Here is a 23,578-nt window from a genome sequence, read left to right as displayed (position 1 = left end):
GTGACGCTGTGACCGTTACAGAGGGATGTGGGGGGCTCAACCCTATGTGGCCATGAGGGAGGAGCACCAGGCCTTGGCCTGGACTCTCTGACTTAGAACCCTCCGGCCCGGAGCTCCTGCCCAGCCCCTGCCCCTCCCCCTGCAGCCTTGTGCAAGCAAATGGAGGGGACTCGGGAACAGCTGCCTGGGGGTGGGCACCCCCACCCTGGGAATCGCTCAACTTGGAGGACCTTGCTTTCGCAGCCAGGCGGCCCAGGGTTAAATGTTAGCCCCGCTTCTTTCTATAAGCCTCAATCCCGGGGTTACTAGAGGACTAGACGGGGTCAGTTTCCACGGTAGATGCTCACTCACTGGGACCTGTGGCGATTGTGAAAATAATCATTATTATTATAAATCCGAGGGGCTGCGGCTAAGGAAGAGCCCTGAAGAGTGGGCTGACAAAGTGGCTGCGAGCATGTGCCCCCAAGTCTGCGAAGGTTGGGGGTGGCCACAGATGGAGCCGTGCAGAGGGAGCTGGGTGACGGCAGGTGTAGGCCCTGGTGAGGAGGGTGGGTGGGGCTGGGGGAGGCTTGCAGCTGGAGCCCTGAGAGGGGTCCTGTGCGGATGGATGGAGCCCTGTGGGCACACAAGGCCCAGCTAGGCCCAAGGCCAAGGGCGACAAGCACCTGCCCTGGGGGCTGCATCTCTCTGTCCACGGCCGGCTTGTCCTGGAGCTCTCGCTGGTGCTGAGCAGATCACCCGGCCTCCTCCGCTGCCATTGCCCAGCCTGTCCGGGGTCGCCTCCAGGGCTCCGCCAGAGCTTCTCCTTTGCCCTCCTGGTCTGAGGTGTTGGCTTTGCTCACCCTTGGGGAACCTCTTCTGGGAGAAAGGGCTGAGCTGATTGCCCCAAGCTGGCTTCTGGGAGCACATGGAGTCCTCTCCGGGCCTAAGACTGCCCCGTCCCGCCAGGCTGACACTGGGCCACCATCCTAGTACTGTCCGCCTTCTGTTGCCGCAGGGCCTGCAGAAAGACCCCTTTCACCTGGCCCAGGGTCTCGTGGTACATTCGGAAATCCTCCTCCTTTCCACGCAGGGCACTGCCCAGGGCAGCCTTCAGCATTTCATTCTCCTCCACCTGGATGGCCAGCCTGGGCCACACGAAGAAAGGGCTCAGTGTGGCCCACGCTGGCATACGTACACGATCACGCGTGTGTCCAAGGGTGCTGGGGACAGGGCTGCCAGCGTGGCTGCTCTCAAGGCTTGGGGTTCTCTCTGACCCGTCCCCTCCTCCCACAGACGCTGGGGGAATACCATGTGGGATTCTTCTCTGGACCTACCCACAGCCCTGGGCCTGGCACCCAGTAGCTCCCCCAAATGTTGGCTGCCTCAAGGATGAGTACTAATCTGTAGGGGTCCTCCCATCCTTCCTTGAACATCACTGCCTTTGACCCTGAAAGTTTAACTGAGAAAAGTGGCTTCAGCAACCCCAGCTTAGTCAAGCTCTTGGAACTTTGAGGTCATCAGAGACACGGCTGGGTCTCTCTGCCCTCTGATGGCCAGCTGCTGAATTGTGGGCTTAGAACCCAGGACCCAGCAGGCAGCCCTCTGGGCAAACAGAAGTCAGATGGGGAGGGATCCTTCTGCCCATGAAAGTACCTCCACCGAGACAATGCCACCCTCAGGAAGACGGGGCAGGAGAGCACCTGGTGGTCAGCTCCTCCATCTGTGATTCCATGGGCACATTGGAGAGCTGGGTGAAGGATGGGTCCTTCCTTTCACTCCCGTTCGGGTTGTGTCTGGTGTTGGAGGTGGGCAGACCTGTGGGGCAGTAGCAGCCACTTTGTGTGATGAGGCCGTGGCCCTGTGTAAATGCTTTCCTTCTCGCCTCTCCACCCCACTGCCTATGTTCTGCTTTTCCACTCACTGGAACATTATACTTCCTTCAAGTTGGAGGACAAGGCATAGCATAACATATTAAGTTGTCAAATCACTGCGCTGTACACCTGAAACTAACACTGTGTGTCAACTATATACGTCAATTAAAAAAAATTGTTTTTTAAGATGCAGGACAAGGGCTGCCTCCCTCCAGAAGCCCTCCCTGATGCCTGCTTTGCATTGCCTTGGACTCACACTTTGGTCTCTGCTACAGCCCTGATTGTGTTTGCTTTATACCAAGGTGGTTCCTCTTGTTACTATCTCCATCTTTGCACTTCACAAGTTTCTGGAAGGCAGCCAGGCCTGAAGTCTGCTCTGCCTGTTGAGCCTGAGTCTAGATCATCCCTGCCTCTGATGCCCTCACACCACTGGGTCCCCCCTGCCTCCAAAGCCTACCCTGACCAGCAGCTCCCTACATACATACAAGGTGTCCAGGGTGGCCAGGGCCAGAGGTCACAGAATACTCGGAAGAAAAAATCAAAGGCAACTGGTGGGAATTTGGGCCCAATCCAGCGTCAGAAAACCTGTGCTGAAAAGGCCTTCAAAGGTGGTGTGGTTCTCAGGGATGGAGTGGCCCAGGGAAAATCACCTGGCATCAGGAGACTTGGCTTTCACCCCCTGCTGTGTGGCCTCGGGTAAACCATCAACCTCTCTGAGCTCGTTTTCTCATCTGTAAAATGAGGATAATAGTTCTTGCCTCTAGAGCTTTGTGAGGTCTGGGTGAATTCACATTTATACCTCAAGGCCTTGTGTGATCGGACCACCTCCTCAGTATTCTGTCACTTCTCTGACCTTGCCTCACACTCCCCTCCCTTCCCCCATGCCAGCCTCACTTGCTCCTCCTTGTTGTTCCTTCAAGCCTCCAGCCAAGCTCTCACCACAGTGCCTTTGCACTTGCTCTTCCCTCATGCATCCATATGCCTCACTCCTGCCCCTCCCACTGTCTCTGTGCAGATGTCAACTCCTCGGTGAGGCCTTCACTGGCCTCCTGGAAACCAGCTGCTCTCTTAGCACCTCCTCTCCCCTCCCCTCCCTCCTCTGCTTCAAGCCCCAGCACCTGCCTCCATCTCAGTTAGCATGTTTTTTACTGGTGTTTGGGTAATTATCCATCTTCCCCACTGGACTGGAACTGCCATGCAGGGACCAAATTCCAGAATCAGGTCTCCTCATTCTACAGATGGGGGGGGGCTCTACTCCCTGAAGCGGTGGTGCTCTGCCCACGTCGCAGGTCAGCAGGGGACAAAGGCCACATGGACGCTTTCTCTCAGGCAGCCGCTCTGTGCTGTCTAGGCAGAACCAAAATGGTTTTTCCTGCCATGGCTGAGCACCCCCTGGGTGGGTCACTCAGGACATAAGCCCAATGCCTAGAGACACCACACTCCTAGAGGACCTATTCTTGAGGGCCCCGCAGGGCTAAGCTAGAGGGACTGTCCTCAGCCTGGACTCTCAGAGGCAACTGGAAGGGCCCTTGAGTGCTGGGCCCTGCTGGTGGGGGAAGGGAAAAGGGCCCAACTCCTGCTCTGTGCCTCACTCCTGGCACATCCTTCTGAAATGTTCTGATCTCATCTGGCCTGGAGACAAAGGTCTGCGTGTCCTTGCTAGGGCAGGGGGTGGGGGAGATACTGGGGTGTGGAGAGGCAGGGCAGGGGGGTAGCACCTTCACTGCAGGGCCTGTAGGGGGTTGGGCTGGGGACATCAGAGGGAGGCAGGTCTAGTCCCTCCACACTAAAGGCTCTTCCTTCCTTGGCTTCTGGCTCTGGCACCCTATGCCCCCAGCTGGCCCCAGCCACACAAGATGCTGACTCTGCTGGTCCAGGGACCACAACTTAAGACTCACTGGGTTAGGGGCGACTGGGTGGCTCAGTCGGTTAAGCATCTGCCTTCAGCTCAAGTCACGATTCCGGGTTCCTGGGATCGAGCCTCACATGGAGCCCAGCATCGGGCTTCTGACTCAGTGGGGAGTCTGCTTCTCCCTCTCCCTCTGCCCCTCACCCCACTCTTGTGCTCTCTCTCTCAAAAAAAAAAAAAAAAAAAAAAAAGAATCACTGTGTTGGAGCAATAGATCTTTTAGTTTAGGACAACAAAATCTCCCTCTGCAGCTAGGCATGGTCACATGACTAGGATCTGCCCAGGGGATGAAGGCGGAAGTCACACAAGCAACCTTAGGATCATGCCCTTAAAAGGGGAGGAACAGGTTGTCCCCGTCCCCCTTCCCCTTCCCGCAGCTGATGGGGAAGCTAAAGCAGCCATCTTGGGCCACGGTGGCTGCATGTTGAGCATGGTGGAACCCAAGACAGAGAAGCCTGGTCCCCAAGCCTATGGAGAGGCCACTTCATCCCTGCTCAACTGCTGGGAAGCAGCTGACTCTTCTCCCGGTCAGGCACTGCCGTCCTGGCCTCCTCAGCAGGCCAACTTTGCCCCAGGACCAACTCTAAACAGAGTCAGCTTGGGACAGAGGGTTAAGGGCTGGGGTAGGGGTGACCGTGGGGGTGGTAGCTGAGGGCACTTAGCGGAGGCACTGCCACCTCATAGAAGGGTTTGTAGGTGTCTGGGTCAGGGCCACCCGCAAGCCCTTTGGGGCTCCTGGTTCTGACTAAGAGGCCAAGGAAAGAGGACCCCCAGTAGCATGGGCAGGCAGAGCTCCACCGTGATGGAGGCCTCTGCTTCCCACATGCTTCTCGAAGGGACTGAAGTGGTGCTGCTGACCGGTTCCTCCATTAGCAGCAAGGCCGCCCCCTGCCACTGGGGCCCCTGATCCAGCCCCTACCTGTTTTGCTCCTGGGGGCTGCTCTCTGACCAGCTGACGTCCTCCCAGTTTCCAAGCGCATCTTCTCCAGATGTTGCTCCAGCACCACGCTGCGTTGCCGCTCCTCCTGCAGCTTCTTCTCTGATTCCAGAAGCTTGCTGTTGCTCTCCTCCACCCTGGTGATTAGACAGGAGGGGCTGCCATACCCCAGGGTAGGCAGGGGCAGCCCCCACCCCAGCGGCTCTGGCTCTCAGAGAGGCAGGCACATCTTACACTGTGATGGTGTGACTTGTTCTTTATTTTTACTGCAGGAACATAGGAACATGTGTTTAAAAATCATATAGTTCTCTCCAAGGCTTAAAATGAAAAGCTTGCCAGCCGCTCACACTCCTCCCCACTCTCATTTCCGGCTCTCCAGAAGCAATCACTTAGAACACTTTTAGCTGTTTCTTTGAATATTTACTGCCATATTTCTACAGATGCCCATACTGCTATTTTTTAAGGTTTAAATATAATCTTTCGACTTCCTGTCATGCAACATGAGAATTTAGTTTTAGTTTAGCCCTCTCCCCTTACCAAACAGAATCACCCCTCCACCTCCCAGTGTAGTTACATACCATTTGTCAGCTGAATTAATAGTAGGGGGTGTATTAGTTTTCTATCGCTGCTCTAACTAATTACCACACACTTAGCAGCTTAAAACAACACACGTTTATTATCTCAAAGTTCTGGAAGTCAGAAATCCAGCAGGCTCTGTTGGTTTGTCTTCTCCAGGTTCCACAAGGCAAAATCAAGGTGTTGGCTGAGCTGGGCGCTTACCTGGAGGTTCTGGGGGAGAATCCACTTCCAGGCTCACTCAGGTTATTGAGAGAATTCAGTCCCAACTGAAGGACTAAGGTCCCTGTCCCCTGCTGGACTAAGGTCCCTGTCCCCAAATGGCTGGGTCATTTTCATCTTTTAGAGGCCACTTGGCCCTCTCCATCTTCAAGGCCAACCAAACACCCTTAGCATGCTTTGAATCTCTCTCATTTCTTCCACAGTATCTCTCTGACTGACCCCAGCTGGAGAAATTTCTCTGCTTTTAAGGGCTCAAGTGATTAGACTGGGCCCACCTGGTAATCCAGGATAATCTTCCTATTTTAGGGCCCATAACTATAATTACGTCTGCAAAGTCCCTTTTGCTGTATATCATAAAATATTCACAGGCACGACAGTGAAGGGCATGGGGGACAAAATCCTGTCTAGCACAGGGAGTCACATTAGAACAATTAATTATTCAGACATGGAGCATGGTAATGATCACATTTTCTTTCTTATTTAATTTTTTGCTTTTCTCGGAGTTAGTGATTGCTGTTTATTATTATTTATTTTTATTACTTATTATTATTTTGTAAAAGCCCATCATGAATTCACGGGGCTTGAAGAAATTGCCATTCAGGCATTTCACATGAAGGATTTGTCCAATCTCACTGGGGCTGGGGCTAAGGTCTTTCCTGTGGCTAGGTATGGCATTCCAGACTTCTGTGATACAAAAGGCTCAGCTGGAAGGCCAGGACTCCCTGAAATTTAACCTAAGCAAAGGGTTGCATACACACATGCAAATCAGGGTGGAGGTCTGGAAATTTACAGTGTTGGAAGAAGTGGTCTTCCACTTTGGTGAAGAGTCAAGAAGGAGCAGAATGGTGACAATTTTGAACAACATACAACTATTAACACAAAGCTGTATACTGACACAGTTATACAGCTACTAACATGACTCGTTCAAGCATGTTCCTTGAAACTTCATTTGCGAAAGCAAAAAAAAAAAAAAAAGTCTACAGGTCCCTCAACAGAGGAAATACAGAATAAGTGGTAAATAGTCATACCACGGAATGTGATAGAATACAACAGGCTTCAACACAGTGGCTGCCAGCCTCATGTCCACAGGTAGCTATTTCGATTAAAATGAATGAAAATGAAATATAATTAAAAATTCAGTTCTTCATCACACCAGCCACACTTCAAGTGATCCAAGCCACATGTGGCTAACGGCCACTGCGTTGGACAGCAGAGTGAAGGAACAGCTGCAGCATCACAGAAAGTTCTGCGGGACAGCACCGCTCTGGCAAGGAGAAAGAATGAGGTAGAGCTCCATGTACAAACACAGATCTCTGAATCACAGGGCTGGAGAAGAAAAACAAGCGCCACAAAAAGTCATACAACAAGACGCCATTTATGTAAACACAGGACAAATAAATCGTAGTGGATTAACACAATGAACACACTCCTTAACCAGAAAACGACTATGTACGGACCTGAAGAGGATGTCTGAGATGTATTATTGAGTGAGCTAAGTAGCAGGAGATGATGCATAATATATGACCTAATTAAAAATTTCATAACAGATTAAAAATTTAAAAACAAACAGATAGCAGTGCTACTGAAAGTCAGCTGGCGAGCTGACAACAGGGGTGCGCGGGGGTCACCGACTACTCAGCGGGGGGTGAGGGGCTTTCTTTTCTCGGTCGTGTATTTCAGCAACGTTTGCATTTTGTTGAGGTTTGTATTGTGTGTGCTAGGGGAAATCAGAAACTAACAGCAAACACCCTATCAACGCTAAAGCACTTTATGAATTCCGACAAAATTTAGGAACAACCAAACTTTTGGTTTCTCCTCCCAGAACGTGCCTTCCTCATCGTGAGAAATGTCACCACCAGACATGCAGTTGCCTGGCCTACACAGCCTGGTGTCCTTCTTGCCTGCTCTCTCTTCCTGGCTGCTTTCAGCTTCCAATTTACCAGCAGGCCCTGCTGTTTTCCTCTAAACACACGCCAGAGCCAGCTCCTTCTCCCTCCTTCCCCTGGGAGGCCTGGTCCGGGGCGGCTCCTCCCTCCTCCACCGACCTCCCCACCCTTTCCCTTTCTACTCAACACTGCCCATTGGGATTCTGAGGATTCTTCTTTGACAGTCTTCATTCTCACAGATTTGTTTCTTCTTCAATCATTAACTGGGCTAATTCGGCTCCATGCGTGTTTGTCATGGCTCTGGGGGTGACTCTCACAGCTCTCTCACACCACGTGCATCAACCTCCTGACCAGATTTTTTTTGACTTTAGAATTGATTTTTTTTTAAAGATTTTTATTTATTTATTCAACAGAGAGAGACAGCCAGCGAGAGAGGGAACACAAGCAGGGGGAGTGGGAGAGGAAGAAGCAGGCTTCCAGCAGAGGAGCCTGATGTGGGGCTCGATCCCAGAACGCCGGGATCACGCCCTGAGCTGAAGGCAGACAGACGCTTAACGACTGAGCCACTCAGGCGCCTCTTGGTAATTGATTTTTATTATATTTCAAGAGTCTGACCACATTGACCCAATGGCAGTGTAAAGTGAACAATATTAAGTAAGGCAAGTCATTAGAGAATGTTTTCATGTAAAAATTTTGCTTTCGTGAGGACTGCAAGTGTGGGGATACGGATAAAGGATACTCAGATAAGGAGGACCCCCTACCCAGGTATTAATTCAATGTAAATGATACAAAACAAACATACCTAATACTATACTACATACATAATACTATATACATAATTCATAAAGAGCTCTCTATGGAGGTAAAGAAAAATTATAATTGACTCCCTAAAAGATGTGCAAGAGTATGAATAGATATTTAACAGGAAAGAGCATATAAAAGGCTACACACATGTGAAAAATATGCTCACCCCCACTTTTGGTTACAGCAAAGTAGATAAAAACGACTGAGATAATAGTGTTTCTTTACTAGTTTGGCAAAAATGTTATGCACTGATAAAACTTTGTAGAGGAGAGGGTATGGGGAAATGGTAGATAGTTCACATTATTAATGGGAATGCAAATGGATTCGTGTTAAAAGGGCAGTTTACCATTATTTGTGAACATTTAAATGGACACATTCTTTGATCCAGTGATTTCACATTCAGAAATTTAGTGATATACTCTCGTAAAAATGTGAAGATGTGTTTAGTGTCAGTCTATCTTGTAATAAAAATGTCAGTGCATATACGTGCACATATGTATATGCACATTATACACATATAGTTGCAGGTACCTTCTTGGATGTGCAAAGAAAACATTTTAGAAGTACTGACAGTTCTTTTCTATGAGGAATGGAGAATTGCAGGTCGGAAAAGGAGGCTTTTTACAATAAATAAGTATATGTTTGTAATAGAAAAACTAATTAAACTTCCAATAGCATAGAGCAGGGATTTTGATGCCAATGTGAGGGCAGAAGCTGTAAAACTGGGCTCCTATAAAGCAGCAAGCTGCAAGGAAGCTCTCTGCATGATTCTGGAAGCCTCAAGAGTGCCTTGTTTGCGATAAAAGACTGAGACATCCGTAAGCCAGGGAAGTGGTAAGGAAGCTTGTAGTCTACCAGGACCTTAAATGTGGGAGATGATGGGAAAATTGAAACACAAGGCCAGCGCTCATGTGCTCAGGAAATCCTAAACCAATAAATTAGCAGAAGTACCAATCAGAGCCCACTGAAACCCCCAAAGTCCCACAGAGACAAGAGCAGAATCATTCTATAGGAGCACTTTCATAACCCCAGAACTCCCACAAGAAAAAACCTCAAAAAACCAACAACACTGAAGACAAGCTCACAGAGATAACACAGAAGTACAAACCACATAGAGAAATTATTCACTGTGGGGAGAAGTCAACAGCCATTACTCAGGATCCTAAGTAATGAAGATGAGATAGAGCAACTCTAAAGGGATGAAGGAGCAAAGCAAGAAGTCTTCATGAAGAAGACTTCTTTTACACAAAAAAGAACTGCTAGAAATGAAAAAATACAGTTATTAAAATAGGTTTTGTGGCAGATGAAGTCCAACTGAAGAGATTTAGGGAGCTGAAAGGCAGATTTGAAGAAACTACGCAGTTATCAGCCCAAAATATCACGAAGTTTTAAGTACTGAGGAGGAAAAAAGAAGGTCTAACAGGGGCTGACTAGGCATTTCAGATGAAAAGAACAGAAACAATGGGGAGAGGCAACATATGGAGAGATGTCCTTGGCAATATATAGATTGAAGTCCTTGGAATGAAAAAGCACACCAACTCCTAAGTGGGAGAAATAAAATGAAATAGAGTACCTAGACCCATCACAGTGAGACCTCAAAATACCAAAGACAAAAGGAATATCTGAAAAAACATCTAGAGAGAGAGGACATAACTACAAAGGAACAGCAACCAAACTGACAGCAGATTTCTTTTTGGAGATCGCGGACGCTCAAAGACAATGAGCTATCATAGTCTTCTGGTGCTGACAGAAAGTACCCAACCATATAGAATTCTACACCAAATGAAATTCTCCTTCAAGAATGAAGATTCCAAAGTAAGCAAAGATGCAGGAAGTCTACCATCCACGAGGTCTCACTGAACTGAAGGATGCACTTCAATAAGAAAGAAGCTGAACCCAGAAGGGAGATTGGGATGCAAGAAGAAAGAGTGAGGGAAGACATTTTTAAGTGTGTTGGCCAAAGTCAATGAACACTGACTAATTTTTTTAAAGATGAATTTGGAGGGTAAATTTTAGAGGGTTTACAAAGAAGAATGCAATATTAGAGAAATATTAGAAACCAGTAACATGAAAGACACAAGTAGGGGAATCAGAGTTAAACACTGTAAACTTATCGGGGCGCCTGGCTGGCTCAGTCAGAGAAGCATGTGATTCTTGATCTCGGGGTTGTGAGTTCAAGCCCCACGTTGGCGGTAGAGATTACTAAAACAAAACCAACACCTATAAAGTTATCCTATTGCTCAAAGGGATAACATAGAAATCTACTGACTTTAGACTTGCTGAATTCTATGTTAAAAGTCACAGGTAACCACTAAACGAATAGAGATAGGATGTATAACTTCCAAACTTGCATGGAAGAGAGGGAAATAAAACCTGACCTATCCAACAGAAAGGAGAACAGAGAAAAAGGAGCAGAAAAATCATGGCAACTAGAAAATACTAACTGAGATGATCAAAATATTTCCAAATATTACAAAAATGAAAATGGATTAAACTCTCCTCCTCAAACATCAATTCTCGGACTGAATTTCAAAACAAAGCCAAGGGGTGTCTGGGTGGCTTGGTCGGTTAAGTGTCCCACTTGGTTTCAGCTCATGATCTCAGGGTTATGGGATTGAGCCCTGCATCCAGTTCCATGTGGGGCTCCACACTTAGCAGGGAGTCTGCTTGGGATTCTCTCTCTCCTTCCGCCTCTGTCCCTCCTGCTTCTCTCACCCACACGTTCTCTCTCTCTCTCAAATAAATATATGAGATCTTAAAAAAATAAAAATAAAAACAAAGCCAATTATACGCTTTTCAAAAAGAAACATGTTAAGTGACCTCTGTCATGGCAGACTAAGCAGACTAGCCCCTCCTATCGTTAACAAATAGAAAAGTGGGTAAAATATAAGAAATAAGAAATAGCAATGTTCACAGACACTGGACAACAGGACAAGAGGCACAGACCACTGGACACAAGACTTGCGAGAAGGGAAACAAGGACGAGCTCTATTGTGGTTTTTAGTCTGACTGCACCGGGTGAGGGAGTAAGGGGACCCCAAGCAGAGCACAGCGGTCTCACTGGGATAAGGACACAGGGCTGGAGACTTGCAGGGAGCCTGAGGCCGCTGGAAGTGGTAGGGCAGAGTGTGAGAGTGGGAAGCTCTGCCTCTCTGATGCGAGACTGGAAGAGACTCCCCAGAAAAAGAAGGGAGTAGATACTGGGGATCTCTGAGAAGGGCAGGTCCTATACTTGGGGTGAGAAATCCAGACAGGTTTGGGGGCATCCGAATGCTTTCCTTGTTAGAGTGCTGGGAGACAGCAATGCCCTAGAGCAGAAAAGGCCATGTGTCTTGGCCAGTGGGCCTGGGACAGCCTCAGAAAGCTAGCTCCCCCACACCCCAAAATGACACAGAGCAGCAGAGTGAACCCAAGAAGGTCAAGCTAAGAGAAAATCACACACACATGACTCATAGTGAGTGCCCCCTTAAATTTTGTGCCCTGAGTGCCTTGCTGGCCTCACGCAAATCCCAGCTCTGCATGGGGAGACCCTGGAAGAGGAAATAGCACGTGGAGAGAAAAGTCAGGAAAGGAGAAGTGAGGCACCTCTGCTGAGCTTCCAGCAGAACCAGGCCATGTGGGTGATGCGGGGGTTATGTGGAGTAGAATCCCCTAGGTGACCCACGGAACCACGAGAAAGAATAAACCATCGTGTTCGAAGCCATGGAGTTTGGAATGGTTTGTTACATAGCAATACGTAACTGAGTCACCCTGATTCACAATACTCCCCAAAACTCAGGTGCCACTCGAGGGAAATGGGAGTATGTATCTTCCGTGTGATACACTAGAGGCTTGTACTATCTATCACATTTCAGTTACAGAAAAAGAATTAATTACTTTTCTCTTATCCCTGAGTATGTCTGAAATTCATATCCTCTTCATGGATTACATGGAAAAAAAAAAACCACTAAAGCCGGTCACGTCTCACGGCTTAGGTACTGGCCATCCATTGACCACTTCCCAGCACCCCTCACTCCTTCTTTGGTAATGGTACTCTGTTTTTCCCTTTGGCAAGCTGCCCCTCCTCTATTCTATGAGCACCAGCAGGTGCTTCCAGTCAAGGTGCCTGGCCTACGTCCAGGGATGGATCTGTGAGCAACCCAGGCCAGCCAGACCTTCTGTCCCAGAACCTGCTGGCACAAGAACCGGAAGCCATCGGGCCTGTGTTGTTCCAGGGCCCCAGGAGAGACCGCCAAGGGTTCCTGCTACTGCATCCAGCCCCCAAGATTCCCAGACTTCCTTGGGCTCCTCTCCTGCCCCGCCCCTTGAAGTCTGCCAGCACCTTCCAAAATCTGCCTTTCCTTTAACCTAGCCAGAATTGGTTTCTGCTGCCTGTCACCAAAGAGCCTGGCCGTATGCCCTGGTAGGGCAGGAACTCAGTAGTGTCCTTTATGTTTTTCAGTGTGGAGGTCACATGGTTGGGCCATGCGTTGGCCTGAGTACCTGCAATCCTTGCCAAAAGGGTCACTTGAGCGAGGAGCACTGATTTATCTGAATGGGAGTCTGTCAACAGCCCCTTGGAGAAAACTATGCCTCCTGGTCCACTGCCTTGGGCCACATGCTTCCCTCCCCCTCCCCAGAGAAGTCTCAGCTGCCATCTCCGAGCAACTCTCTTGTTCTTTGTAACTCGGATGTCCGTCTAGACTTTGTCTTCCCACCAAATGCCCCAGTGCCCTGAGGAAGGTGGACTGTTCATTAGAGATTTTAATTATTTGTGGACTGATTTGACTGATTTAACTACTGCCGAGGGCCTCTCCCCTGAGACTCCCACCTCCTGTCCACGTGCATGCAACAGTCCCATTGAATACACGTAGGACAGGGTAAACCACAAGTGTGACAATAGGGCCCCAAGGCTGTGGGACACCTAGGTGAGCACACAGGTGGTAACTGGGAATACCCTAGACCAACACCGTGGAGGCCAAACTCTGCAGGAAGGTGGACCCAGTCATAGGTGAGACCGGGTCCCTGTCCAAGAAGGATGCCCTTGTGCCAGGCTGTCACACCCCCAGCCCACATAGGCCCAAGAGAACATGTCCCTGGGTGCCATGTGTTACCGTTTCTGCAGGACAGTGACAAACTCGGTGAGCCGGTCACGCTCCACTTCCGTGGCCTGCCAGAGGGCCTTGAGCTCTGTCACCTGTGCCTGCCAGCCTTTTTGTTCGGGGGAGTCTGAGAACCTGGGGACCAGGGTGGGGGCAGAGGACAGAGGTCATTTGAGGGGTTATCTGAAGACATACACTTACCTGTGATGGTGGGAGGGATTGGAAGAACATTCAGGGATCCTCAGAGACAGCCACAGAGAAGGAAGTCAACCCAGTCCTTCCTGGCCCTGCTCGTCCTCCTGCTCTGGCTTCTTCTCAGCCCACCATTCCTGTGCCTGCTGAAGTCTCTAGACCTCACTAAGCTGGCTGCACAGCCGACCCCACCGGGGCTGGAGCTGTGTCAGTCCCTCTGTCCATCCAGTCCCTGTAGGGGCCGGGAATTAGGCTGGCTGCTAGGGAATTTGGCCCTTGAGGGCCTAGGGTGCCCTGGGTGCCTGTGTGGTCGGGGGCCTGGCCACCCTGCCCATTTCTAGGTGGGCCCAGCCTCTGTCCCCTGTCAGCCTGCCCCACCCTCCTGCATCTCCTGGCTTGGCCCCAAGCCCAGCCCACTTTCCTAGACGCTTGGCTTTGTGACTTGGTCAGTTTTCTTCAGTGCTGATCTAGCTGGTCACTGCTTCCCTCCTCACCCCTGGGCCTGCCCACTAGCCCCTGACCTGCTGGCTGGAGCCCAGACAGGAGCTCTGCCTCCCACCCAACCCTCCCCCCGCAGCCTGCACGTGAGTCCCAAGCTACTCTGTGCTTTGCCCTCACCTTTCCCCCTGAGACCCTGGGGGCCCTGGGTTTGCTCTTCTAGCATCACAGGACACATGGAGAGCTGGGCTGGGGTGGGCGAGGCCAGAGGCTAACTGGGTCTGGGGTCTTGGGCAGATCTCTTTCCATCTCTGGGCCCGGTCCTCCCTCTGAACACTGAGGGGGTTGGCTGAGATGGGCGTGAGGACTGCAGACCCCTCCGTGTCCTGACTCCTGAATATACCTGAAGGCCTTGCTGCTCAAAGTACAGTCTCCGAGTCGGCGGCTACGGATCCAGACCTGCCGAGTCAGAGCCTGCGTCTAACCCGGCAGGTACCCGGCTGATCAGTGTGCACGCTGCACTTCGGAAAAGCTCTGACCACGATTTTGGGGGGTGATGGGGGGGCTGCGGTGGGGGGGAGTAGGGGCAGCTGCAGGAGAAAGGGGCTCTCTACTCAGACACCCCATCACAGTCACCACGCCAGCCCCAGTACACACCCTGTCTGGGGTCGCTCCCGCCTGTCTTGTCGCTGATGGAAGAGGACTGTACGCTCCTTGGGGGTAAGGCCCACACGTGGTTGGGTTCAGTAAGCATCTGTTGGCCCAGAAGCTTGAGAACCAGCAGTCTGGACAGCTGAGCAGCACATCTGCTCCCGCCTCCCTGTGCAGTGCAAAGGCCACAGCCACACACACCTGGAAGGGACCTTGAGGACCATCTTGTCCTTCTTCCTGCTCCCACTACTGTGACTAAAACCTCGGAGAGATAGAGCCTGTCTCCCAGGACATTCTCCCTGGGGCACCAGGAGGCCACCCACTCTCAGAAGCGTGGCGTGTGCCCTTGTGGCTCGGAGCAACCCACTCACCCCCAAGTGCCCTTGTGACCCCAGGCTGATGGGTGGGACAGCTGCAGGGCTGGCCTTCGCCCACGGAGGTCCCACGTGCTGCCAAATGTCAGGCCAGAATTCTTGGGAAACAGCATCCCTGAGAGGACCAATGCCTGGAGCCACGGAGCAAGTCGAACACGGACTCGGACTCGAGCCCCTCCGAGGCCTGGCCTGGAACCTGGGCTGACCTGCCTGAGGGGTGGGGATGGGGGCCGACAGCAGGCGCATGGCTCCACGGACAGTGGGCAGGGCTCAGGACAGGGCTGGGAGGCAGGACAAAGCCACCATTTGTCTGTGAGCTGGCAGGAAGAACAAAAGGCCCATTTAAGCCCTAGGCTTGATTCTAACAACAAAGAAGGGGCTAGAGAGCTAAGGGGATATCAGTGACTTAAAGTGGGAACCCATATGACATGAAATTCTCCCCCTAGAGACTGATTCTCAGTGGGGAAGAGAAGACAAGGAAAGGAGCTGGGCTCCTGGAACTGTTAAATCTGTGGAAGCAGGAAGGGACACTAGACTGCAAGCCAGAGGCCAAGACTCTGGTTCAGTAGCCACTTGCTCTACCAACTCGGATAAGGCTCTGGCCCTCCCTGACCCTCCATGTCCTTATGTAAACTTGGAAGAGTCCCTGGACTTGGCCTGGCCCCAGTTTCCCCTCCTTTTAGTGGGATGGCATTACTGGCTGAACGATCAAGGGTGGGAGGGACTGTGAGGGCCCTGAGGTCCTGGGTTCATACCTGGGAGAGGCCCCGTGAGGACTGGGCAGAGAAGGCCACGTGAGAGCAGATTCCACCAGCGTGTGGCCCAGGCTGGTCACGGAGCTGTGTGAATGCAAAAGGGGCTCATCACCACAGGAAGGCAGGCTGGGCCCCGCCTGGGAGGAGAGCAGAGGCCAGCAGAGATCTGGGGAGCCCGAAGAGGTGGCCAGCGCTGACCCTCGCGGCAACCCTGGCCGGGCAGTCCTGTAGATTTGCAGCCCTTCTTTCTAGAACTCTTGCTGGCTCAAAACGAGACAGAACCAGGAGACATCAGAGCCTCGAGCAATCCAACACAGGTCTGTCTGAGAGTCCTAGAAACAGGTGCGTTTCAAGACCAGCTCAGAGAGGATATTACAGGGAGCTGCAACCAGACGTCTTACAGTAACAATATCTGGGTCGGACCGGCTCCTCCATGCAGATGCAGGGCTAATGGAATACGAGAGGCCCACATATTGGAAGGACACAGTCATCTTAAAATTGCACCCGTGGCTTCCCAGCAGAGGCAACCTTTCTTCTGAATAATTAATATTCACTTTCCAACCCCTGTCTCCCATTTTTTTTTTCTTACCGAGAAGATCCAAGCCTGCCAACGTGATCGCCTGCTGAGGCCGGGGGCTTGGTCTGGCCCGGGTCCTCCAGGAACTTGGCGTAGGCGGGGTTGCCCTCAGTCCCACCGGACCCTTTGCCCACTCCTTTATTCTGAAGATACTGCAGGGAACAGATGTGGGTTCGATTCTCAGCGCTTTGGCTCAGAGGCCTGGAGAAGGCAGGAGGGGGCCTTGGCTTGAGTTCGGGGCTTTTAGGGGATTTGAAAGAGGCTTCTTTTCAGGAGTGAAAAGCGAGGCCTGTTTGGTGAAGGCACTCCTTGCATGATAATGACAGCTAATAATGCCTCTCTTCAGAAAGGGAGCTACAGGGCTCGAGGTGCTGACGGGGCCAGGAAGCTGTTCTACAGTCAGGTCCCAAAGGGGAGTGCATGGCCTTTGATTCAGGCCAGATCAGAGGCTGATGTCTTTGAGTGGACCCACCTCTCGGGGGCAGCCCCACCCACACAGGGTGACTGCCAGGTGTGACTTGAGGCCAGCTGCCTTTGTCAGCTGGAGACACTTGGACTTTGCAGACACCCGGAGCCATAGAGGCTGGCTGGGCCTCAGCAAGGGCCAGCAGACTTGGGGGGAGGCTGGGCTTACCAGACCACCTTCCCTCCTCCCGCCTCCTTCTTCTGGATAGCTGGTGAGGCCAGATTGAAGAAGGAGCCCTGGAGGACCCTCAGCAGGGCGTCAGGCCATCGGGGGTGGACAGTTGATGTGAGCCCCAGACAACCTGGCATGTCCCCCAGCCCCACCCATCCTGAGGTGCATGCGTCAACTGTCTGGTGGGTAACGCTTGTCCCCCAGTCGGCTGATGATCTCTGAGGTAAGAATCGGTTCCCTTTTGTGTGCCTGGAGCCAGGACAATGGTGAGGTGAATGTTCCCATGTGTTCCTTCAGATTTCACTTCCCAGTGGGAAGCAGGGCTAGGACTGCAAGGCTACTCACTGCCACACACACCCTGTCCCCAGGCCTTTGTCAGAACCCTGGGCTCCCCCTCAGCCCTCAGGGGTCCCATGCTGCCCTGGCCTCTGGGGATGGATGGCTCCAAGATAAACCACCAACCCCAGCCAACACCAGCCTGCGGCTGGGGCTAAGGGGCTCCCGGGGTCCCATGCTTTTGACAGGACCATGGATCCCTGGGAATAAAGGGCAGGGCTGCTCTGCGACATGCCTTAGGCTATACCAGTCAACCTGGCTATGAGGCTTCTCTGTCACTGGGAGACTTGTGTGCCTGTCAAGGTCACCAAGTCCCCTCCCCGCTGAGCACCACCACCACAGGAGGGAGCCACAGAGAGCCCACGGGGCCTCACCCCCAGCAGCCCAGGCTGTGCTGGTATGGCATCTGTCTTCAGGGGCTCCCTCATTAGAGGAGCATTTATGAGCACCTGGCTGCTCCGCCCTGTGCCAGGCAATGAGGCACCAAGGTATGCGCCCCTGAAGAGAAGAGGAATTGGAGGGCAGGAAAATGATCACATAGGGTGACACAAGCTTGTCTTGGGGATGCACAGGGAGTTAGAAGAGTGCCCAGGAGGGGCATGGGACACAGCCTGGGCCCTGGGGCTCCCTGGAGGAACTCATGACCTAGTAAGACGTAAAGGCTGGGGGCCCCGGCCAGGTAGCGGCAAGTGGGGGAGGAAAGGGAAGGCACCTGCTGCAGGTGTGCGCACAAGCCTGGAGTGAGGAGAAAGCAGGGCTATGTGAGGAGCTAAATGGTGGCCATGTGGCCAGAGTGTGGAGGAAAGGGAGGGGTGAAGAGGAGAAGCAGGAGGGGTGGCAGCAGGAGCTTGTTACGTGGGGCCCTGCAAGCTGGATGGAGCGCAGCTTCCTTTCCGCCATCCCGCCGCCTGGAATGTGAACATAAAGCCTGGCACTGTAGCCACCATCTTGGATCGTTAGCATGAGGGCCACAGAGGGGGTGGGTGAGGAAGAGCTGGAAGGAGCCTGGACCCTTGAGGATTGGGTGAGGCCAACGGTGACAGGGAGCCACAGACAGTTTTTGTGCAGAGACGGGAGACAATCAGGGATGAGAGGAAATGTATGTGAGAATGCGTGAGAAGCCAGATGGAAGCAGGGGACCAGAGTGGAGCCAGGGAGGACGTGGCGTGGCCTGAGTGAAAGCAGGTGGAAAGCCTGGAAGTTGCCGAGATTTCTCTGGACGGTAGACAGGCTTACCGTGGCTTGGAACTGGCCTTCGGGCCAGGCCAGTGCCCTACTCACCTGCATGCTGAGTTGGCCAATCTCCAGCTCCAGCTGCTGCACCTTGGCCTCCCGCTCAGCCACCATGGCCCGCAACTCGGTGATGAGGCCGCTGCTCTGCTGAGCCTCACTATGGACCCGCTGGTCCAGGCGGAGCTGCGACGCCCGGGTCTTCTCCTCCTGCAGACTCAGGCTGCCCAGGATCTCCTGTAGCTGCTTCAGCTGGTCCTGCGGAGCCAAGCAGGAGGGCAGATAACACGCCAGTCAGCCATGAGCCCTGGGCAAGGCAGGACAGGGACGGCTGCCTTCCCGCACCCACTCCCTGTGGCTGCAGGAACCTAGCAGTGGGACCCGGCCTGTTCCCTTGAGGAGTAGGGGGGGGCACTTCCCTCGCCTGCCCTTGGGGGGCTCGCCAGCAGGTGGGGGCCACGCCCTTTTCCTGTCCTCAAAGTCCTTCTCTGAGATTGGGCCAAGAAGGACATTGAAGGGGCTCTCGGGACGACAGAAAGCAGCTCAGACAGTGGGCCCTCAGCCAGTGGGGGAGATATTTGGAGAAAGAGAAATCCTATCCCTCTGCTGGGAGATGGCCTTGGAGGCAGTACCTGGACCCCTCGCCAGGGATCTTTCAGCACTTGACAGAGGCCCCATTCCTTGCAGATGCCCCCAGGAGACTAGCGGGCCGGAGGCTTCATCTGAACTCAGTGACTGGGAACAGGGAGGGAACTGAGGCCCAGAGAGCCCAAGGGCACAGTGCTGGTGGATGGCCGGGCTGGGGCTTCTCTGCCCTTTCATCATGCCATCTGCAGTAACACAGAATGGTGGCACAGAGCGACCTCCGAGGATAGCCAGCTCCACACCTTATTTGAAAACCGGAAGCTGAGGCTCAGAGAGGGGGTGCCACTGCACTGGCCTTACGTACCCCCCAGGGCCACCCAAGGAGGTCAACAGAGGCAGGCCTAGAGCTCAGGTCTTCTGAGCTCCGCCTACCACCCCACGTCCCCCAGCCAAGCCAGGCATGGCCACCCCAGGGGCCTGGGACACAATTTGGGATTTAGAGACCAAAACCCTGGGGCACCACAGGTCCCAGAGAGAAAAGGCCAGTCTAGGGTCAGAAAGCGGTGTGGCCTCGATCATCAAGGCAGGCCTTATGGTCAGAGCAACCCGGTTTGAACTCAGTTGTACAGTCTTGGACAATGTAGCTAACTTATTGGAGTCTTCGTTTCCCCATGTGTGAAATGGGATTATGACACACGACCCTAGGGGCTGTTTTGGTGACTGACCGTTATGAACCACATGCACCCCAAGTTCCCGGAAGGGGCTGCAGGCTGTCACACAGACGAGAATTTATACTGGCCCCTCAGTTGTCCCTTCCATTCCCTGATGGAAAAATGAGAAAGGGTGTAAACCCATCTCCTTCCCCCGCAACCACTTCTTCCTCCTCTGAGGTCCACAGGACCAGTGGCTCTAACACGTCACAGCCAGCACCAACACCACACAACGGACGTGTACACGTGCTCAGGCAGCCTCTGAGCTGCTCCTGTCCCTGAGGTGTGGCTTTGGGGCTGGTGCCCAGGTGAGACCATGGGCTTCTGGATGATGCAGGTGGCCTCTGGGGTAAGTGAGGGCTCACTCTGACTGGAGCTGGGTCATGGGCTCCCGGGCAGGGTGGAGGCCCATGTTGGAGGGACTGGGCCCTGGCTCTCGTGGGACGTGAGTGGCTGGGCCATACCATAAGGGCGTCGATGAGCTCGTCGTCATGCCGGCCTTTCTCCACCAGGGTCCCCATCTGATTCCTGAGGGTCTTCACTTCGCTTGACAGCACCTTATTCCGGGACTTGACACCCTCCAACTTCTTTTTCAGTTCTTCAAGCTCTCTCTGGAGGGCATCCCGCTCACCCACAAGTTTCTGTAATCAGGAAGTACAGTCCAGGGCAGTGGGGCTGCATGGGCCCCGGGGTCCCGCTCACAGGTGAGGCCCAGTGACAGGAGGGGACTTCTGAAGGCCGGAGAGCAAGGCAGCAGAGCCAGGGCCCTGGCTCCCAGCCCCCATGTCTCAGAGGTGTCAGGTGGGGCCCTGCCCTTGCACGTGATGGACGTCACTAATAGATGATGGCGCCCCTCCGTCAGCCTGAGAACACAGGCGTCCAGGCAGCCGCCTTTGCTCTGCCAGGGTCAGACATGAGAGGAGTCACACTTGCCAACCGTGGGCGTGTCCTCCAGAGAACATGGCTGTCGCTCAGTCCCGGCCTNNNNGGGGAAAGAGTAGAGCCACGCTGTCGTGAACAGCACTAAGCCTAGGGTTCAAACAGAAGTGGCTCACCCCACCAAGAGCCAGAATGAGAGGGAGGTGCCACCCCGCTGCATTGCCTCCCCGCCTCCGCGCACGTCCAGCACGTCAGCCCAGACTGCGCCCCACTTGTGCTCGGGCCAGCTACTGACTGGCGGCTCAAGTGCTGTGCACGCCTTCGGAGGCTCCCTCCTTCCTTCCCTCCATCCCTCAGCCCTTCCTTCCTTCCTTCCTTCCTTCCTTCCTTCCTTCCTTCCCTCCTTCTCTCCTTCTCTCCTTCCCACCTTCCTTCTCAAATATTTCCTGAGGGCCTACGTTGTACTTAAAACTGTTACAGGTGCTGGGGAGACAGTAGAGAACAAAACAGAGTGTTTGTCCCCACGAAGCTAACATCCTAGCTGGGGAGACAGATGTTAAATGGTGACAAGCGCTTATTGAAAACTGGGGAAGGGAATGCGGTGGGAGGGACAATGGCATGGTCAGGAAGGCCTCTCGGAAAGGCGACATCTGAGAAGAGACTAAAGGAGGCGAGAGGAGGAGCAAAGGCCCTGGGATAGGACATGTGTGGTAGAGCGGAGTGAGAGAGGGGACAGGTCAGGAGCAAGGTTGGAGGGGGCAGAGTCCAGGTTAGGTAAACCATCAAGAGCCAAGCCTGAGACCCTGAGGGTTCTGGGCAATGGCTGACATAATCTGCTTTGGTCTTGAGGGTTAATTATCACTGGAAAAGTGTTTTCAGATCCCTGTGGAAGTGAATTATAGAAACGAAAAGTAGGAGATGATGAATCCGGAAGACCGCCGATCTCTGCGGGCGGGCAGCCATTGTTTACCAGTTGCTCTGCTGGCTGCACACTCGAGGCTCTAGCAGGCGCCTGGCAGAGGAAGGCCGCACAGGGAACAGCTTCCTTCCACCCGCGTTGTGGCTTACAATTGGTTCAACGACTGCGACATATTCTGTTCTGTGTGAGCGTGTAAGTCTGAGCTAGGGGCACCTCAAAGCCAACATTTTCAAATCTCAGCTCCCCCCATCTCCCTTGAGCCCCCTCCCTGTCTCCCCTACCCACCTGCTACACTCACTGGAAGTCCTTCACAACCCTTCCGCTTCTCTCCCTTCCATCCCGTCATTGAGCCCTGTAAAGTCGACCCTCAAATGTTGCAGGTGTCTGGCCTTTGGCGATAGTCCTACTGCCTTAGCTCAGGTCCTTGGTCATGTCTCAAGTGGATTATTGCCTCTGCCTCCCACGCCTCCTCCGACCTAGCCCCCCCTTCCTGACCATGTGACCTTCCCAACCTGCACAGCGGTCCATGTCCCTCCATGACTTAAAACCCTTTGGTGGTTCTCCACTTCCTTCAAGATAAAAGCCCAAAACCCCTGGCTGGCATACAAGGTCCAGGAGGCCCTGGCCCAGCCCGCCTCTCCAGCCCCACTGTTCCTTCCTCACACCCGATGATCTAGGATGCTGGGGGTGCAATATAGCGACGGTCACAATGTTTCTAGCACGGGGTCTAGTCCTGAATCAGCACTTGCAAATGGAAGTCTTCTAATGAAAAAGTAAGGCCTCGCTGTTAGGAAGCCCACTGCCAGGGCCACTGAAGTGGGTCTGCTCGGCCTGCCAGCACCCCATCCTGCTTCTTCCTCTACTTCCTTTGAGAAAGCTGTGCTCCCCATCCTCACGCCAACTTCTGAGAGGCTGACTCATCTCCCAGACCTAGGGGTGGGGATTGGAAGCCCAGCCGGTCAGAGCAGTCGGGACCCTCAGCTGCAGTGACTGGCTGAGGTATGGGCTCACGGCCTGAGAGACCTGGGTGACGCTTCATTCTGGGACTTTGTTGGAACTACGGGAAAGAGAAGCCCTTTGTTTGCGGGGCTGGGCTGGAAGATAGAAGCTGGGACAACCAGGAGTCCCCACGGGAGAGAGGGAAGCCGGTCCGGAAAAAGGGACACCAAGACCGAGTCCCCAGATCCCTGGATCCAGCTGTGCCAAACACTAGGCCACCTCTAGACCATTCGTCTACATGGGCCTATCACTTCTGTTTGTCCCATAAGCCTGGTAGAGCTCGGCTTCTGCCACTGCCGGCACAGCGCTGCGAGGTGCAGCCAGCGAGACGCAGCGCCCACTCTTCTCCATCAGGCCCCCCAACCCTGTCCCTGGGCCATCGCTCTGGGCTGTGACCATCTCCTCTCCTTCTACAGGGGCAATTTCAGGTCTAGCATCCAGAACAGCCAGGATGGGGCCACCCTAAGCTCATGAAATGGGCTGACGACACAGTCAGGCAATTCCAGCTGGAGGGACAGGACGTGAGGAACAGGCACTGAGGCGACCCCAGACCCCAGGTGTCTCCTGCCTCTAACGGGTGGCTCAGAGCTCGTGACCACATGGGCCTCAGGGTGGTCGCCGTCTCCCGGTGCCACGTGCCCAGCTGGCCTCCTCCCTGGAGGTGCGTTACCTCCCAGCCATCCTGTCTCTCCCTCTCCAGGCTGCGGATCCTCAGCAGGTTTCTCTCCTGTGCCGACAGCTTCCTTGGGTCTGGACAGACAGACAGCTCGTCCCTGGATGTTCCTGCAGACGGGCTGCGGGTCTGTGCCAACTGCTTCTCAAGCTCGCGGACCTGAGGGTGGTGAAACTCGTCATTCTGCAGGGGGTCTGCTCCCCCAGACTCAGCCACTCGGGCTGTCCCCAGGGGCGACGGGAAGCCCCACTACACAGAGGACGCTGCTCTTGGAGATGGACGCGGGAGTCCTGTGTCAGGGGCACTGAGGTGGGGGCGGAAGCTGAGGTGGCCTCTCGAGCCAAGCGGGGGGAGG

General features: G+C 53.4%; 1 protein-coding gene across 1 annotated transcript in view; it reads right to left on the bottom strand.

The window, feature by feature from the left end:
- Positions 1–370: 370 nt before the first annotated feature.
- The window catches only part of CCDC13 (coiled-coil domain containing 13), a 38,097-nt gene continuing 14,889 nt past the window's right edge, over positions 371–23,578 (bottom strand). The window contains exons 7-15 of the mRNA XM_008709794.1: positions 23,221–23,382; positions 20,218–20,394; positions 18,510–18,716; positions 16,268–16,407; positions 15,679–15,762; positions 13,281–13,403; positions 4,682–4,836; positions 1,683–1,797; positions 371–1,127 (exon numbers count right to left, since the gene is read on the bottom strand). Coding sequence (XP_008708016.1) covers positions 926–1,127; positions 1,683–1,797; positions 4,682–4,836; positions 13,281–13,403; positions 15,679–15,762; positions 16,268–16,407; positions 18,510–18,716; positions 20,218–20,394; positions 23,221–23,382 — 1,365 coding nt within the window. The 3' untranslated portion in view covers positions 371–925. The remainder of the gene's footprint in view (positions 1,128–1,682; positions 1,798–4,681; positions 4,837–13,280; positions 13,404–15,678; positions 15,763–16,267; positions 16,408–18,509; positions 18,717–20,217; positions 20,395–23,220; positions 23,383–23,578) is intronic.

The sequence above is a fragment of the Ursus maritimus genome, unplaced genomic scaffold, assembly GCF_017311325.1.
Source record: "Ursus maritimus isolate PB19 unplaced genomic scaffold, ASM1731132v1 scaffold_20, whole genome shotgun sequence".
In the NCBI taxonomy this organism is placed as follows: Eukaryota; Metazoa; Chordata; class Mammalia; order Carnivora; family Ursidae; genus Ursus; species Ursus maritimus.
The sequence above is the reverse complement of the archived record's forward strand: the minus strand, read 5'-3'. Positions and strand labels throughout refer to the sequence as shown.